The sequence below is a fragment of the Artemia franciscana genome, chromosome 11, assembly GCF_032884065.1.
Source record: "Artemia franciscana chromosome 11, ASM3288406v1, whole genome shotgun sequence".
Taxonomy (NCBI): Eukaryota; Metazoa; Arthropoda; class Branchiopoda; order Anostraca; family Artemiidae; genus Artemia; species Artemia franciscana.
Genome location: NC_088873.1, coordinates 39,197,465 through 39,215,895, shown reverse-complemented (window position 1 = coordinate 39,215,895; position 18,431 = coordinate 39,197,465). Strand labels below are relative to the sequence as shown.

General features: G+C 35.8%; 1 protein-coding gene across 1 annotated transcript in view; it reads left to right on the top strand.

The window, feature by feature from the left end:
* The window catches only part of LOC136032616 (golgin subfamily A member 6-like protein 22), an 82,314-nt gene that overhangs the window by 41,242 nt on the left and 22,641 nt on the right, over nt 1–18,431 (top strand). The window contains exons 3-5 of the mRNA XM_065712889.1: nt 3,228–3,357; nt 9,078–9,334; nt 16,211–16,324. Coding sequence (XP_065568961.1) covers nt 3,228–3,357; nt 9,078–9,334; nt 16,211–16,324 — 501 coding nt within the window. The remainder of the gene's footprint in view (nt 1–3,227; nt 3,358–9,077; nt 9,335–16,210; nt 16,325–18,431) is intronic.

Sequence of the window (18,431 nt, the reverse complement as noted above, 5' to 3'; positions counted from 1 at the left end):
CATAGCAATTGCTCCGAGAATGATGAACGTTCCTCAAAAAGATGAGCGCTAAAGAATTTTAAAGACGAGCCTGAAATGCGGAAAACAGTTTTTCCCGTTGTGATCTCAAAATTTTCATGGGAAATGTTATTATTCGAAAAAAAGTGCTCGCGAGGAATTGCTCTTACTTTTGTTCGAAAAGACCTCTTACCAAAATTCGGAAAATTTTGCGGGAAAATTTTGCAAAAATTGCACCTTTTTGGGGCATTGGACACCGCCCCCTCCCGCTGAAAAAGGGTCTGCTGACCTCCTAAAATAAAATCGACCGCAAAATAACAAGGAAACGGTGGCACAAATGTTGAAAATTGGCAGGTTCTCTTTGATGTGATTTGCAGCTAGTATGCTATATGCATAGTGTTAGGTATACTATGCATGGTCTATATCAGAATTTTCGCTCGATAGCATTTCCGCCCTATTCTGGCCAAAACTTGATTTTGCGGGTCAAAATGGCAAACATAGACAGTTTTCTGCAGCACAATCTGTATCGTTATAGTTAGTGCAATAGCGCAGCCTAAGTAAAGACCGATGTAGGCGCAATGTTTTTTTAGACCAGGGCACTTCGTATAGAAGGAATTGTCGAAGAAACTTCAAAAGGGGCTCACTCGGTTGTAAATTGCAAGTTTTAGTGCCTTTTTTAATAATCGAAAGTGATTAGAGGGCAACTATCCCCTCACGCCTATTATTCTCCAAAATATACAATCAAAATTATCAGACATCTATATCCAGTAATTATGCCTTTTGGGATGTCAACCCCATCACAGCCACTAGGGCAAGGGCAATAAGTTAGTATATAGTATATATTAGCTTATATAGCACATATAGTATATGTTATTGAGAAAGGTATGCATGTTTGATCTCTACTTTCCAAAAACAGAAAGGGGATTCAGGTAAGCTTTTCAGACAAATATTGTTGACACTTTTAAAGGAGGTAATTTGATTCTAAATTAAAAGCTCTTGTGCAGTTTTTAAAAGTAAAACGAAACTAGAGGGCAATAGCCCTCCTCCCAATCCCGTTCGTTTTCCTAACACATACAGTCAAGATTTTGAGCCATCCATTTGTTCAGCATAGTAGATTGGTTCAACACATATGTCTCTAGGAATATTGGGTATGTCAACCCCCAAAAATTTTATAATTGGCTCATTATGTTTTAAAACTAAATGTTGCTTTAGAAATAAATCAGAAGGCACTGTTTGTATGGTTGCCAATAAGAAACCTCAGCAATATATCGATAACGACTGGGGGTATTAAGCTGAAACATTTTGGGCTACTACTATTTCTACCCCTGCTCTTACAATTTTAATAAATCAAAACTCCAAATATCAAATATCCAGGTTATCAAAAAGTATTGATAGAATTTTTTGGGAATGAAATCAAGTTCTATTTTTTTTACGTCAACTTGAGGAGGTATAAAATCAATTTAAAATATTTAAACCATACAATTTGTGTCTGGATTAAAAAGTGTTGAGAATATTTCTCCAATATACAAATAGCAAGCGAAACTATGGATTCTTATAGAAACAAAAGATATATGATTGCCAATAAGAAACCTTAGCAATATACTGAGAACGACGGGGGGTATTATGTTTAAACTTTCGGGGCTACTACTATTACAACTTCTGATTTTACAATTTAAATGAATCAAAGATTGTAAGTATACCCAGGTTGTCAGAACATAGATAGCATTTTTGAGGAATGACCTTTAATATTATTTTTAAGGTTAACATTAGGAGGTATAAAATTAAATTAAACAATGGTATTTTGTCAGGATTAAAATTGTTGAAAAAGTTTCTCCAACATACAATAGTAAGCGAAGCTATGGACCCCTATAGAAAAAAATCAAAAAGATATAATTTTTTTTTCCCATGAAAGAGAGTGTCAATAAAAAACGAACAGAAATGTATTTAAAAACTTTTTCAACAAAACGGGTTTTTCAAAGAAAATTAAAGAGCTAAATTAAGCCAAACATGAACCTAAATAAAGTCAAATATTCTTTCAAGCGTAAAAATACCAAAGATCACCATTGACTAAATAAATGAAACTCAAAACGAATAGAAATTACGATAAGTGACCGAGTCAAACTCAAAATGAGCAAAAATAAACATGAGCAGGCCTAACAAACCCCCTGCCTTCTCAAGACCAGAGCATAATTTGCACTTTACTGAAAACAAAATACATTATAAATATTATCACCTTTTTTTACTTTAATACATGAAAAATTATTAAATATTTAAGGAATAAATGTCTCAATATGTGTGTCAAACTGACAATCCACTGTATTTTTTACAGTGCAAATTATGTTCTGGTTCTGAGAAGACATGGGGTCTGTCAGACCTGCTCATGCAAATTTTTAGACCTTAAGAATCAGTCCATTGAAAAGTAATGTGAGGCGGGAAAAATAAGTTTCTTTGCTAGTATTACTTCTGAGGACCGAGTGTCACTTACTGCTATTGTTGGCGAGCGGTGGATGACTCTCGCCACTCTTTCTAGTAACGATGGTTGCCAGCCTACGCTGTTGAGTGGGGTTCTCGAGAAGAAGGAGGGAAACTAATGGTGGATATCTTCACACGGCCAAGGAAGATTTGTCGACGAATGAAGTAAAAAGATGTAGCTAAGCCATACCCCAAAATACCCAGCCAATAATGAAGTAGACTAAGGTTGGAGATAGGGATAATGTCAATAAAACAGAACCAGGGCAAGAACAAAGAAACAGTCTTTGTTACCTGATCAAGCAACGAGCACTTCTGAGGCTACTAAACGTATTTCAATCATGGTGACCAGCAGTCTCAGCCAAAGCCTGAAAGACCAGGTCGTTCATTAACTCTTAGATGCATAGCTCGGAAGGTAGAGAGCATGCTAGTTTGGGATCGGCCGAAGCTTTGGAATATAAAAGTGCATGGTTTTTGCTTTTAAAATTACGGTGTCAAGGGCAGTGGGCCGAAGCGGCGTTGAAAATTTTAGGTTGTTTGTTAAATTCTATCTTTAATGATGCTTTTCTTTATTCTTCAGTTACTTCTTGGTTCAACTTCTTCTTCTTGTCTTCTCGTCTTTTTTTTTCATTGAGCTCAAAATGTCTTATTTATTATTCAGGTTGCATTTTCTGTATTGAATTTTATTTACTGGTTTGAGCGCTTTTCATCAATTATTCTTGTATTTTGGGTTGATTCTTTTATTTCGTTATTTTTTACAGTACATGCAGCTTGTGGGTGGTGATCCGACTTATGGAAAAGCTCATGCACTGTACCACTTATGCAAACCTTTTCTGGCCTTTGAAAATGTAACAGATTATCAAATAACAATTTGGGACATTCTACAGCCTAGTAAGTTAAAATTTATGCGTATTATAAATTTTTGTCAAAATATCTTTTTTTAAAGTTTCATAACTTATTTTGTGTTTCTTTTTTGTGTGTGTGTGTGAGATTTTTTCTCACTTATCTAGTAAATACATATGCAAGGTCAATGTGTTACAGACTTTTGAGACTGGATTTCATCTTTGACACAATAGAATTTCAGGAATAGATATAGATTCAAAGTTAAAGATTTAAGTTTTAGATTCAAAGTTAAATCCAGTTTATGTTATTACCGTTCAAAGACAGAATCAAGACTTATAAAGAGATTTCTCGATCACTCAGTGTCAGTGGCTGACGGCATGTTCTAGCTGTAAAGATATGCGTTGAGGGGTTTGAGGCGAATTTGACCTGACTGTTACAGAATACGGAACTGTAACACATCGAGCCAGATCAGAATCGGAAGCCTCACTTGGATTGTACAGGGTCACAACCAACTTTTTGTGGTTGCAGCATGATCTCCTTAACGGTTAAGGAGGTTTACGACGTACCATCTCGTCTCATGCAACCGTTTGGCAATTAAATATGGGAAGACGTTGAAGCATTTTATATTTGAATTACCTACAAGTGGAATCACCCTGCTCTAATCCCTTAATGAACAGCTTTTTGAAGATGCTGTACTTCCATATTGAATTATCTCCCATGGAATATTAAAAAATAATAATGCCCAAGATGCTGATAATGTGGTAAATGAGTTTTTTAAATATGGTGGTTGTGAGGTTAGAGATAAGTTACCGAATGTTATGAATATGAATTTTGAAAAAAAAAAAAAACAGTACATAGCGATTTTAAGAAAACTCTTATTAAACCCCTCCATAAGAAAGGTGATAAAAGTGAGTCTGGTAATTACAGTGGCAATAGCCTGGTTTCTCTAGGAAGCAAAGGCTTCAGCTTAAGAACTTTCAAAGTACTTAGCATGATGATACTTCTTAGACTTAGAGAAACCGTAAATTCTCATTCTTAGATTAATAGTTGAGAAGTACATGTGTCAACAAACTCCTTTAGTCCTCAATTTTATAGATTGTGGACAAGCGTTTTATTCAGCTGATAAAAGAGCTTTGGCAAATATCCTCTCCTTATATGGTATACCCGGTAAATATATTAAATTGATTAGTGCTATGTGCGAGAATAACAGTGTTGCTGTTACGTTAATATAAAGTTAATTGCACGTTTCGTATTAAATCAGGAGTTAAGCAAGGTTGCTTTTTATCCCCGTTTATATGGATCATTTTGATTGCCTTTGTCCTAAGGAGCACAGCAAAGGCAATGGGGGGACATGGAATCAAATAGGGGAATAAAATTCTCCAAGACTTAGAATATGCTGATGATTTAAGCATCCTAGGTGAAAGTTTTAGCAAAAGGAATAAATTTTTAGAGGTTTGACCAGTTCAGGGTGCAAGAATAGGTTTAGTAATTAATGTTAAGAAGACTAAGTCGTTAAGATTTTGAATACGTCAAGCAGAATCGGTGATGTTGGGTAACGAGAAGATTGATTAAGTAGACAGCGTCATTTACCTATGTAGTATTATAAGTAAAGACTGTGGGTGCAGTAAATATGTTAAAAGTAGGATAGCCAAGGCCTAGGGTGTTTTTTCACAGTTGAAAAAAAGTTCGGAAGAATCTGAAGATAAGTGTGTCAATCAAAAATAGAGTATTGGAAGCTACAGCTATCAGGGACGCAGCTGGGGTTTTAGTTTTGGAGGGGGATAAAAAGACTTTGCCAACAAATCGTCCAGTGTGCCGACAAATGTGGACACATAAGCTAAATTAAGAATATTTATTAAAAAAACTTACCGGATTTAATGAAGCGGTTTTTCTACTTCTTTGCTAATCTCAAGGTCTTCTCCTTTCATTTCAAACAAAATCGGCTGATCCAACTCTATTAGATCGAGTTCACTGAATTTCTACTTAAATAGATCTATTACAGAATTCTGATACACAAAGTCAAACTAAGTAAAAAGGAACACATCTTAAAGATGTATACGCCTTTTTTTCTTCACTTTCCACGGATCAACAAGCGTCGATGTCTCCAACTCAGCAGTTATATCTCTTTGGTTTTAGAAGAGCATAAGTTACCCGAGTCTATCATTACCCATGGTTGACCTCAATAGGGTTTTTACAATTGTCATCTCGTCGAAGCTCGTTCACCTTCAGCTGAAGTAATTTTTGTAAAGAAAAGAGCTCTTGGTATGTGAGAGAGCACATTTTGTGCTTTTTGGCTATAGAGTCGAGCTGTCTAAAGTTCTGTTTTTTAAACTGAGCCTGCTTTGAAAGCTCCTGGATTGCCTTTGTCCTAAGGAGCACAGCAAAGGCAATGGGGGGACATGGAATCAAATAGGGGAATAAAATTCTCCAAGACTTAGAATATGCTGATGATTTAAGCATCCTAGGTGAAAGTTTTAGCAAAAGGAATAAATTTTTAGAGGTTTGACGAGTTCAGGGTGCAAGAATAGGTTTAGTAATTGATGTTAAGAAGACTAAGTCGTTAAGATTTTGAATACTTCAAGCAGAAGCGGTGATGTTGGGTAACGAGAAGATTGATCAAGTAGACAACGTCATTTACCTATGTAGTATTATAAGTAAAGACTGTGGGTGCAGTAAATATGTTAAAAGTAGGATAGCCAAGGCCTAGGGTGTTTTTTCATAGTTGAAAAAAAGTTCGGAAGAATCTGAAGATAAGTGTGTCAATCAAAATTAGAATATTGGAAGCTACAGCTATCAGGGACGCAGCTGGGGTTTTAGTTTTGGAGGGGGATAAAAAGACTTTGCCAACAAATCGTCCAGTGTGCCGACAAATGTGGACACATAAGCTAAATTAAGAATATTTATTAAGAAAACTTACCGGATTTAGTGAAGCGGTTTTTCTACTTCTTTGCTAATCTCAAGGTCTTCTCCTTTCATTTCAAACAAAATCGGCTGATCCAACTCTATTAGATCGAGTTCACTGAATTTCTACTTAAATAGATCTATTACAGAATTCTGATACACAAACTCAAACTAAGTAAAAAGGAACACATCTTAAAGATGTATACGCCTTTTTTTCTTCACTTTCCACGGATCAACAAGCGTCGATGTCTCCAACTCAGCAGTTATATCTTTTTGGTTTAGTGGAGCAAAAGTTAGCCGAGTCTATCATTACCCATGGTTGACCTCAATAGGATTTTTACAATTGTCATCTCGCCGAAGCTCGTTCACCTTCAGCTGAAGTAATTTTTGTAAAGAAAAGAGCTCTTGGTATGTGAGAGAGCACGTTTGTGCTTTTTGGCTATAGAGTCGAGCTGTCTAAAGTTCTGTTTGTTAAACTGAGCCTGCTTTGAAAGCTCCTGAAAAACTTCTATTTTCGACTTCAGTGCTCCTGGTGGTATCTGCAGAACAGACAAGGCTGCCACGAAGAAATATTGACTTCCTCTGAAAACCGGAATATGTATGTTAAAGTTTCAATATCACTAGCAAGCTCTGTGTTTCTGGGAAAGAGCAGATCTTCGAGTTCAGAACAAGTTGCTTTCATGTACCCGCTTGTTGATAAAATATCCAAGTAAACCGCCCGCAGATCTCTTATGAGGGCGTTAGTGTGGAGTATGATATTCTTCAAGGATATCAGTTCAGTACAGAAATATAGACGCAAAAAAGCTGGCAAAAGAGACTGTGCCTTCACTCTCGTTTCAGTATTCAGATTTTTGGAGTCTTCAATGCCACGCAAGAGACTAACAATTTCAGGAAGTGGCTCCAAACAACATCTAGTGATTCATGTCTTGCTGACCACTTCATTTCTGACAGTCCTTTAAAGCAACCAACTCAACAGCTGTGTTTTGATGTGAACTGGTTGTTGCCAGTTGTTGTTTTGGAGACTGGCTCACACTGTTATAGTTCCTTTATGCAACGGTCTCTAATAGTGATCCCGTGGTCCCAAGGTTAGCCATGAGATTCCCATCTCTAAGCTAGCAAGACAGACTCGAAGCTAATATCCTGATGAGTCTTGAAAGAAAAACTTGGTTATGTTTACTGATTCAGAAGCGATCAAGGCCGACTCGAGGTGAATATCTTGCTGAGTCTTGAGAGAGGAAAAACTAGGCTATCACTGGATTATATTTATTGGCTCAAAGAATACAAGCGAGAGTATAGCTTGCCTGAAGATTTACAGTTAAACAAAATCAGCAATTAATCAATAAATAACGCATTCAAAACAATCTGGTCTGTCCAATGTCTGATAAAAGTAACCTTACAATTAGTAAGAGCTGCAGGCTAAGAGCTACGAAAGCTAAGAGACCCTGTTTTAGCCTTGGCCTGAGCTTTTATTTCCCACTCTCAAACCGTAGTTTCTTGGCTCTGACGTTCATGTTTTACCTACAATTTATCCGGTCTATAGTTTCTATTTCATTCAAATGCTCTGTTTACCCAAAAGTTTCCTTCTTAATTTATATCAGCTGTAAATGCTTTGTTGTAAGAGGCTAAGGAGCTATTGACTTGTTTCAAAGGACTAAGGGGCTATTGACTATTTAATATACCTAATCCCTTTCATTACAGCTTCTTGATACAGGCTGATGTTCTTAGAACCGTTTGTGAAGAAAACATACAGTTGTTGCGATACAATAATGTTGCCTGGATGAGGTAGGTAATGAATGTATAATTCGTGCCCAACCAGTCATTAAATATGGGCTTGAACTCCTTCAAACCTCCCCGACATATGCTTGCAAAGTCATACGATTGGAATGCTAACTTTTCTAAATCTAGTTCACACTTCCTGAGAGCTTTAAGGATCTCTGTAGCTATGTTAGCTCCTTTTTTGGAAAAGGGAAAGGAGCAATTCCTTTGCAGCTCCGTTTGATGTGATGTATCTGACACAGACAGCCATTTTTCCTTGTGGCTCATCACTGGTGTAATGAATTCTGATTGCTTTTCTGCGTCGATAACATTCTTAAGACTTCTTTTCCTACCGGGTCTATAAAATCGTTTTGTGAGAAGCAGTGAAGGTAAGAAGTTGCTTGGGAACCTTTTTCTTCTTGACAGCTTAGCATGTGTGCCATCTCCGTATTATGATGCCCCAGCAAGTTGACAAGCCTTATGTAGTTGCCCTCGTCATGATCTTTCTCTTTGAAAGGCCAGTCCTTGCTTACCGAGTGTGATAGTGATATCTATCCGTATTCTTACGATTTTTAGATTTCTCTCTTTTTCTTTCTCTACTTTAGTGTCTTTGCTCCGCTTTTATATGACAGCGAAGCCTCACGGCAGGTAAAAGCATCGATATCTGAGACTAAAACTTGATGGCTTATTTACGGCTAGAGTAAAATTTGAGGCACATGACTTGATAACTCAGACATAGTCACAGAGGTGCTGGCCTTGAGGGGGAGGGATTTTGTTAATATTGCTTGACAAAAACACAAAAAGCACCTACTTCTACTGTAATTTAACATATTTATGAGGTTGGAAGGAAGGACATATCCAAGAGCTCTGTTCGAAGGGCATTATCTTTTTCGGCAGGGGGGAAGGGATTAAATTGAAAAAAATTGTAAACCGTGTAAAAAAAAACTTTTATGCATTTTTGTGACTTTCTCACGAGCTAGACAAAAATTTAAGAACAGGAAGGGGAATCCGGTACCCTCCCCCTTCGATGCGGCCTTGGCTGGAAGCTTCATATCGTTATTAGAGAGATTCCACGTTGATTGACTGCTGATACCTGTAATTTCTTTTTTCAGCACCAAATCGAGTGAAAGCCATGGTTTTAGAATGCCTCAACTACTATGGTTTTGTTAACTTCATCCAAGGAAGTGAAGATCAGTCATTATTTATCGAAACATTAAATTCATGGGAAGAAAGGAATATCAAAAAATCAGAGCATGAAGTGTTGTTGCAGCATTTGATAAACGAAATTGATCGAGAGAAAATGAATAGAGAAAAAGACCGAATAACTAAAGAGGCTATGGAGAGACAACATGAAAATCTACAAAGAGAGGTAAAAATTGCAGGTCCTCTTTGGTAGAAGTTCTTTTGTCCCTTTAGAATTCTCTCAAGATACGTTTCTTTCATGCCTGAATATAGCCACATTTTCTTTTTTTTTAGTTTTTCAGTCTTAAAAGTAAGTGTAAGGAGATCCTTGGGATTCCATCCGTAGCTTCGGATCTTGGAAGAAGCATGTGCATATCGTAATCCTAATAAGGATATTAAGTATAACTAGATTTAAAATTTCATTCACTATGTTGTTGCGATCTTTTTTTTTTTTTTGCTTCGGGGGATTTTAGAAGTACCGAAGATTAATATCAGGGGTTGCACTTTTGGTTTATTAAATATTCTAGCTGATTATGTCTTTGCTATAAAAAATTTTATTTTTCCTTGGGAAAAATGAAGTTTTTTATCCCAAGATCTGTTACTGTTATACCAGAGTATGACCATTTTTTTTCTGTCTAGAAAGCAAGAGATAAAAAAACGTTCTTGGAGTTTCCATCGTTAGTTTATGATTTCCGACGAAGTATTAAATAAAAAAAATTAATAAAGAATACGGCATTGGATTTTGCAGTCCTACTGTGGGTGCTGATCTCCATTTGATGATTCTTTAGTCAGGAAATGAAATGGGGGCTGGGGAGTAGCCATTCTATTCTTTCGCACACCTTCCTATTTACTTTCCTCGGATATCTCTCGTTACCCATATTTAGAGCTAGGTCGACTCTAGCTGAGTTTACAAAGTCACGCCTATGACCCCTTTTCCAAAGCAAATAATCAGCGACACCAGGACTCGAACCTGTGTCCTCATGGACAAAGGATTTCAAGTCGAGCGCGCTAACCACTCGGCCAGGTTTTTAGGAAGAAGCATGTATAAAATATAATCCTAAAAAAGAATATTAAAATTTATTTAAAATTGTTTAGAGTTATTTTATTTTGTGGTCTAGGATTTTTTTTCCTTCTTGCGAATTTTAGAAGTTCTGAATTTTGACTGATTTCCGAGTTTGTGCTTCCAATAATTGAATTTCTCAGCTAACGACACCTTTGTGCTAAAAGTTATCTCTTGTTCCTGGAAAATTCTTTAAAAATGACTTAGTTCAACTGGCTGCAAAGTCAGTTTAGTCCCTTCTTTCGATATTATTTTGTACTTGTTGTTTTTACAACGCTTAGGAATAGCCTTTGGCCATGTGATAACTGATTGCGTTCTTGTTTGAACATACCGTTTTAAAAAATTTCGATAGGCTGACAACTTCATCATTTAACCGATAGTCAAGAAACAAGCACAAACGAGAATGTAAAACAATGAGATATTTTCGTAATAATTAATAGAATGTCATCTATGGTATTTTGATCCTGAAAAGTTAGGGATAGCTTTATAATACCAACTAGATTAAATAAGATATTGTTCCAAGTTTTCATCCGTCACGGTGTCTACGATTGAAAAGGATAAAGTTCAACTGGCTGCAAAGTCAATTTAGTCCCTTCTTTCGATACTATTTTGTTGTTGTTTTTTCAACGCTGAGGAATAGCCTTTGATCATATGATTACTGATCGATAGCGAAGAAACAAAACCAAAGTGTTGCTCCCGCAACACTTTAGTCGGCGAAGCCGGACAAAGGTTGCCGCAACACTTCACGTTGCCCGGGCAACGTAGGTCTAGTTCTTGTCTAATTTTACACCAGAATAAATTTTATAAATAAGCATATAGATTCAAATAAGGCACCCACCAGAAAGTGTCTGGTTAGGAGGGGTGTGTAAAGCTCCAAAGATATTCTTGGGAAGGCTAACTTTAGAGATAAATGCACATTTTTTCATTCCTTATTTTTAGAAAATCACAAAGGTTTATAAGATTAGGATATTTATGATATCATCCTTAGCGTTCAAAAAGTATCTCCATTATTTTATTTTTTGGGTTTGTGCATATAGGGATTACTGTGGAATTGATGTATCTTACTATTAGTAGAAATTTAAATCTCACAAATCACCTAAATGTGTTTACAAAAATTGAAATATCTTGAAACTATCATAGGCAGCGCAATAGCCCTGCCTAAGTAAAGAACGATGTGGCCGCAATGTATTTTTTTTTTAACCAGGGCACTTTGTATCGAAGTAGCTGTCGTAGAAACTTCAAAAGGGGCTCTTTCGATTGGAATCGAGAGGGCTAGTGCCATTTTTAATAGTCGAACGTGATTTGAGGGCAACTAAATTCCCTCCCATGCCCACCATTTACCGAAACACATTCAGTCAAAATTTTGCTATAGCCATTTGTTTCAACGTAGATGAAAAATCTGGAAATTATGTATTTGAGGATGACAACCCCCCCCCCCACATCCCTCAGAGCGAGGGTTGTAAATTATGCCCTCGGGCATTAAAGGATTATATAGAAAGTGTGATCGTATTAGTTTTGGAGGGGACTTATTTGACTGCTAATCAGAGGTTTTACTGCCCTTTCAGATTCAGATTCAGATTCATTTATTCAAAAATTCATATTCATCAAAATCTTCAACTTGCCCAAATGGAGAGACAAGCTCGACTACTGGGCAAGACATATAAACAAAATTTGACAATCCTAATTGATACAGAACAAACAAAAAATGAACCACTATTTCATCAATAAAATAAAAAAATAACAGTATCTTTAATGAGAGTATTTCAGGTGGAGTAAGTGCAGTGAGGCCAAAATAAAATATAAAATAAAATTTTTTTACCAACCGTTCTTGCAAGCAGATTCCATTATATAACTTTTTAATCGTCTCTTGAAAGATCCTTTTGGTAACTCAACAAATTTATTTAATGAATATTTGTTGGCTATTGATGGGATCATATACCGGAGGTTGAAACGGGATCTTTCATTTTTCACCAGAGGTAGTTTATACGGGTTAACACATCTAGTTATCAGTGAATTTTGATGTTTGGACAGTAAATTCTGGTCAAAAAAGAAATTATGTACATGTTGAATCTTAAAAAACCAACTAGATAATAGCAGATGAGATTTCTGTGTAAGAGTCATTATGTCTAGAAACAAGTAAGAAGTACGTGTTTCAGAGTGGATATCTGTACTTCTCGGGTGTTGTAAAAACTGATCTAGAATTCGAATAGCTTTGTTTTGCAGGGTTTGTAGTGGTTTAATATGTGATTTAAAAGTCAACAAAAATATAGCTGAGCAATATTGGATGTGTGTATCAATTAGGCAAAAATATAGGATTCTTAGAACCTTATATGAGAATAAAAATTTTAGTCGGTGGAGCAAACCTATATTTCTTGATAATTTTAGTCTCAACAACGAAATATGTGTTTTAAAATTCATGGTAGGGTCAAAAACGATACTTAAATATTTTGCTGTGTATACTCTTTTGATTTCATGAATAGTATCAATGGTAATTTTATTCAGAGAAATATTTTTCAACTTTTGATTTGATCTTCCATAAATAATAAATTCTGTTTTAACAAAATCAGGGACAAGTTTGTTAATTTGGAACCAATTTGTGATGGATTTTGCAACTTCAATCAGTTTTTCTTTCAGTGCATCTAATGTTGGTGCTTTTAAACTTGCTGCAGTATCATCTGCAAACATAATTGTTAATGCATTTTCAGGAGTAGAAAGTAAAAAGTAAAATTGTTCTTGAAAGTAAAAAGAAAAGGTAAAGACAAGGTAAAGAACACGTATTGAATTTTATAGTCCCCACTTATATCCGTTTCACGGCACTTAAGCCAGGTAGTGCAATTGGGGACTAGGGGTCAGCTATCCTTTGCTTGCGCACACCCTCCCTGTTTACCTTCCCCAGTTTTCTCCAAGTACCCATTTAGAGCTGGGTCGATTCGACAATTGTATTTATTATTATTGGTGGTGGTTTTATTTGTTTTTAGATTAGTTTTCTTTTAATTTTCTATCTTGTGCTGAAGACGCCTTGTTTAAATACAGGCGAAATATCCGCGTTGTTTTAGTCTTTCATTTCTACTGGCCGTCGTCTCGTTTGAAGTTTTCTTTTTGTAAAGTTTTACCTCCTAAAATTGAACCTTGCGGTACACCGATATTATTATTCGATGTCTCAGACGAATATTCACCATCAATATCTTCCGCAAACCTTCGATTGTGCAAATATGATTTGATTAATTTTAAAGGTACTCCTCTTATTCCCGTATTTTTAAGTTTTTTAAATAGAATTTCGTGATTTAAAGTGTCGAAAGCTTTCTTAATATCAAAAAACAATATAGTTGCTAAACAATCATCATCTAAAGCATCATTAATGAAAATATGGGTTGCGGCGACGGCATCTTCTGTCGATCTATCTTATAAAAAACCAAACTGGAATTTCGAAAAAAAAAATTTTATATAAAATTTTTATATAAAAATATTTATATAAAAATATATAACACAATTTATTCCACTGGTGGGACGTTATACCACTTCTTTTTTTTTGTTTCACTCCGTCTTGGTCTATGTAGCATAATATGGGTGGTACCGTGGGTGGGATCCATGCAACAAAACCTTTATCCTTCATTTCTTTTTTTTTTGATTCAGCATAGCGCGAATCTCCCTGCAGGTTTTACTAACATCATCACTGAAGAAAACTCCATTGTAATCAAATTTTGTCGCTTTATCAAGGTCTTTTTTCCAGGGCTGGTCACGTAATTTTTTATTCGCTTGAAGTACCGAGAATTTGTCATCCGAGTTCATGAGTCGTATTTTCACAAATTTGTCATGTACTTCTTTAACTTCAAAATTAATTTTTAGTTGTAAGAAGTTTACCAGCAAATGTTCCATTTTCGTCGAGGCCTCCGGCACTGAGGCAGCCTTTAAATTCCAAGCAATAATGTTGTCTTTCTTTTCCAAATTCTCTAATATGAGGACCTCATCAGTGAGAGGGCCTAATCCATGGGTTTCTTTCTTTCTTATATCTTTTAATTCTGCCTGAACCTTTGTTATTGTATCCGAGTGGGTCGCAGTTATGATTTCAATATCATTCACGTTGGAGGGTAGACCACTAATGTCTGAACGGATTTCGAATAATTCAGATCTCAAACCTTGTATCTCTTCCCGCGTTGCTTTAACTGTTTCTAAAATCTGATGGACCGAACTGGTCAGCGCAACAATCGAGTCACGTATTGTCCCTTGGGCTGTTGAATCTTGCACAGATAATCGTGTGGATTCCATATCATTATGTCTCTTTTTCCTGGTCATAATAATTATTCACAGGTGTTCACAAGATTAGCATAAAATAAATCAAAATGCGCGCTCTCCGATACTGAGATGTTTACTCAAGGAGAGCATTGAATGAACTTCAATTGGATACCTCCCATTCTGATGGGGGCATCCATTCCCATCAGAATGATCGGAGGGTGGATACCCCCCCGCGCACATACACAACTCTTATTTTCCCGAAATGCGTCAGATAGAAGTTTTGACATGGCTATTTTTTGTCGTAGAAAATTCGAAAAGAGCTCATTCGATTGAAAGTTGAAAAGGCTAGTGCCCTCTTTAATTGTCGAAAGTGATTAGGGCAACTAACCCCCTCCCATGTGCACCATTTTCCCAAACACACAGAATTCATATTTTTAGATAGTCATGTTGTTCAAAGTAATTGAAAAGTCCGGAAATTATATCTTTGACGATGACAACCCCCTACAGCCATCAGGGCAAGGGTTGTAAGTTACGTCCTGGGGTCATATAAGGTATATATAGAAAGGGGGATCGTATAAACTTCAATTTTTCAAAGAAAAGTAAAGAGCTCCGTTAAGCCAGGAATGAGCAAAAATAAAGTCGAATAATCTTCCAAGCGTAAAACTACCAAAAATCACAATTGGTTGTAAAAAGTTATATTGAACGCAGGGAAGATCAAAGCATCCCAGGCAAAGAAATGTAATTTAGCCAAGGGCGCATCCATTATTTTTGTTCGTGGGAGATGGGCAAAAAATTTAAAATTACGAGTCTGACGAAATTTTAGGGCTACAAACCGTGTAACTTCACTCCCCTGGATACAAGCTTGACTATAGATAATATTCTCGTGGTCGTACATCTTTTATGTTAAGTGTGGAAGCATCGTCGACTGATTTGTAGCATAATTGGCAATATGACATATATCAGTAGTGAGCACAAAACAATAGGAATTTCGCTTAGCCTTATATTACTAGACCCTAAATGTCTGTAAAATTATAGTGAGAAATCCAAGATGATTTTAATTATCCGTGGGCAGAATACATATTATGATTGGCCCGCGAAGGGTTGTATGAATGTAATACTGTGTGAGCTCACTCCAAAAGGCATTTTTTTTCTATTAAAACTTGTAACGCTGACAAAATACAGGGCTATATCTGTTTTTTATTTTCATTAAGAAAAAATCCTCCTCCCCTCCCTCCCCCACATTCTTGCAGGTTCTTTCCCCTTTAAGTTATCAAGTAGTACTGAAAAAACAAGCGATCTGGGTGTCAAAAAGACGTATTAAGGGCTAATATTCTGTGTTTCTTTGAGGCCCTCTCCATTAAGTTTTGCTACTACCGGTACTTATCGTGGCACAAAGCCACCTGAGGGAGCTAGAGCTCAAAGCTCTGTTAGTTTCTTGGCTGTATTTAGTTCAAGTGCCATTAGGGCGAATATGTCTTGCAGGTTCAAGCCATAGTCCTTGGAGTTTTCTGGCATCACTATGTCTCCATTTCGTTTAAATCAGCTGAACCGCGTTAGCCGTTGTTTTTTTTTATAGACAAAAATTTGTTTTTGTGTCATCTTTGTATGAGGATGTTAGTTGGTGCATTGCTTCTTGAATTCTCAGGAAGAAAAATTACTGTTTGCATAGTTTTTATCAAATTTAAGTTTTTATAGTTGTAATTACTATTTTAGTAGTAATAAAATGACTTTATAAAATTACCTATTTGAAGATAATTTATTCAATTATAGGTGAAAGCTCTTACCCTTGAACAAAAGTCTCTGGAAGATGAGAAATCAAGCATTAAAGCAACTATTCTAAAACATCAGCAGGAAAGTGATGAATATGATGAAGAAATTCGAAAGGTATATCTTTACTTTTCGTATTTAAAGTTTATTGCTGGCAACATGATACTTGAAGCTAACAGTCCTCGTCATTCTATAAAATCGTGTTGAATAATAAACAAATGGAGTTTGTAATGACCAATTATGACAGAATTGAGATAGTTTGTAATAACCAATTACGACAGAATTGAGAATTTTTTACCGAAATGACAGAATTACAGAAATGCAGAAATATTTCAACCTTTGGATTACTGCTCAAGAAATTTTTCTTGCCCCCCACTGCTCATTACCATGAGTAGGGCCCAATACTTAATTCGTCCAAATGACCGCACCCCCAGTCCTGGGATGATTTCGGTAGCCTGGGATGAATCTTTGTAGTATATTCAACGAAATATCGTGCCTCATGGTCAAACACTGAGCAGGACAGCCAATGGCTGGATGGTAACTTAAATGGATTTCTCGACCTGAATATGGTGGTGTACAAATAAGTTCTTTCTGTTTTAACATTAGATTGCGTAACTAATTTATTATTTGATCAATCTATATTTTTAAACATTCATTGGAAAGCTATCGTCATTAGGCACAAATATTAGTAGAAGTTTTTAGTTGAAGTATAAACGACACTATTTTTACTTCATCGAATATGGTGAATTTTATACCGAATAACATGTTTTTGCAAATTATTTCACTTTCACAGATTTACTTCATTGTGACCCTGGCTTAGCTGAACGAATGTATTGGACGGGATTTGCACGGGTTTAAATTGGCAACTTTGACCTGGAAGACGAGGAGCGTCCTGGAGCACAGAAAAAGTTTGAAGAGGAAGAATTGAAACTCGTGCTGCATGAAGACGTTACAAACGCAATATGAACTTGCAAAACACTTAAAGTTGCTCATCAACCAATTTCAAGTCGTTTAAAAGCAATTAGAATGATCCGAAAGGGAGTGAATTGGGTGTCATATAAATTGAAGCTAAGAGACGTCGAACGCCGTTTTTTTACTTTGCAGACACTTCTCCAACGGCAGAAAGGAAGGGCTCTTCGGATCGAATTGTGACAGACGGTGAAAATTGGACCCGTTACGGTAATCAAAAACGTCGGGCAACGCATGGGTATTCCTGGCAAAACGTGTTTTGTTCTTTATACCGTTTTCTTATTTTGACATTATTTTTGTTCTTATCCATGTTAACTAATACACAGAAAATATTTGCATAATGCGCGATATGGTCTCCTGAAATTCACTTTGCCAGAACTGACAAACTACTATTTTACTAGAAAATCACCTAAGTAATCAAAATAGTAAACCTGATTAAGATTGTAAGTTGAACCTGTCCTGATTATACAGTTATAGAGGACTTGGTATTGACGAAAAAATTTATGTGTAAACAAACCAGGCAAAACAGTTTTTATCAAGGTTTAAAGATCTTAGAATGGTTTATTGCTATTTTAGCTATATGGCAATATTACTAAAAAATTATGGCTATTTTGTTTTTGATTTGTTTTGCTGTTTCTGGCTTAGTATTGGATCAGTATACTCTATCTCAGTGTTGGCTCAAATATTGTTTGTTTTTAAAATAAGTGTATTTTTCATTTTTATTTTAATTTATTCTCATTGATAACAAATTTACAACAATTTAAAAGTTATCTAATTGTTGTGATAATATGAGGTCTCAATCTTCGTTCCAACGTGTTGGGTTCAGACTCACTAAAGATTTCCTTCCCAAAATATTATTCATTTTTCAAAATAATTTGGACAGTTTTAAGTAAAACTTCATAAATATCATAAATATTAATGAAACTAAAATTGTTTTTGCATTTGTTTGAGAGATACTACTTCAACTCGCTAATATTTCGAAAGCTGTTATCTTGTTTAAAATTATATTGGATGTCTTGGGACCCGGTTCCCACCAGTGTCTTACATTCTTTGTTCGCTGTTATGTAGAAAAAATGTTAGGAATATTTAATAATAGCATAATTTTAGTAGCTTCAATACTTGCTTTAAAAGTTTTTCCGGTAAAAAATATGAAAAACAAAAATACCATCTTAAACTTAGCCTATTTTAAATGGCTGATGATCTGTGTTTCTAAGGCTGAGCATCTTAAGCTTAGCCTATTTTAAATGGCTTATCA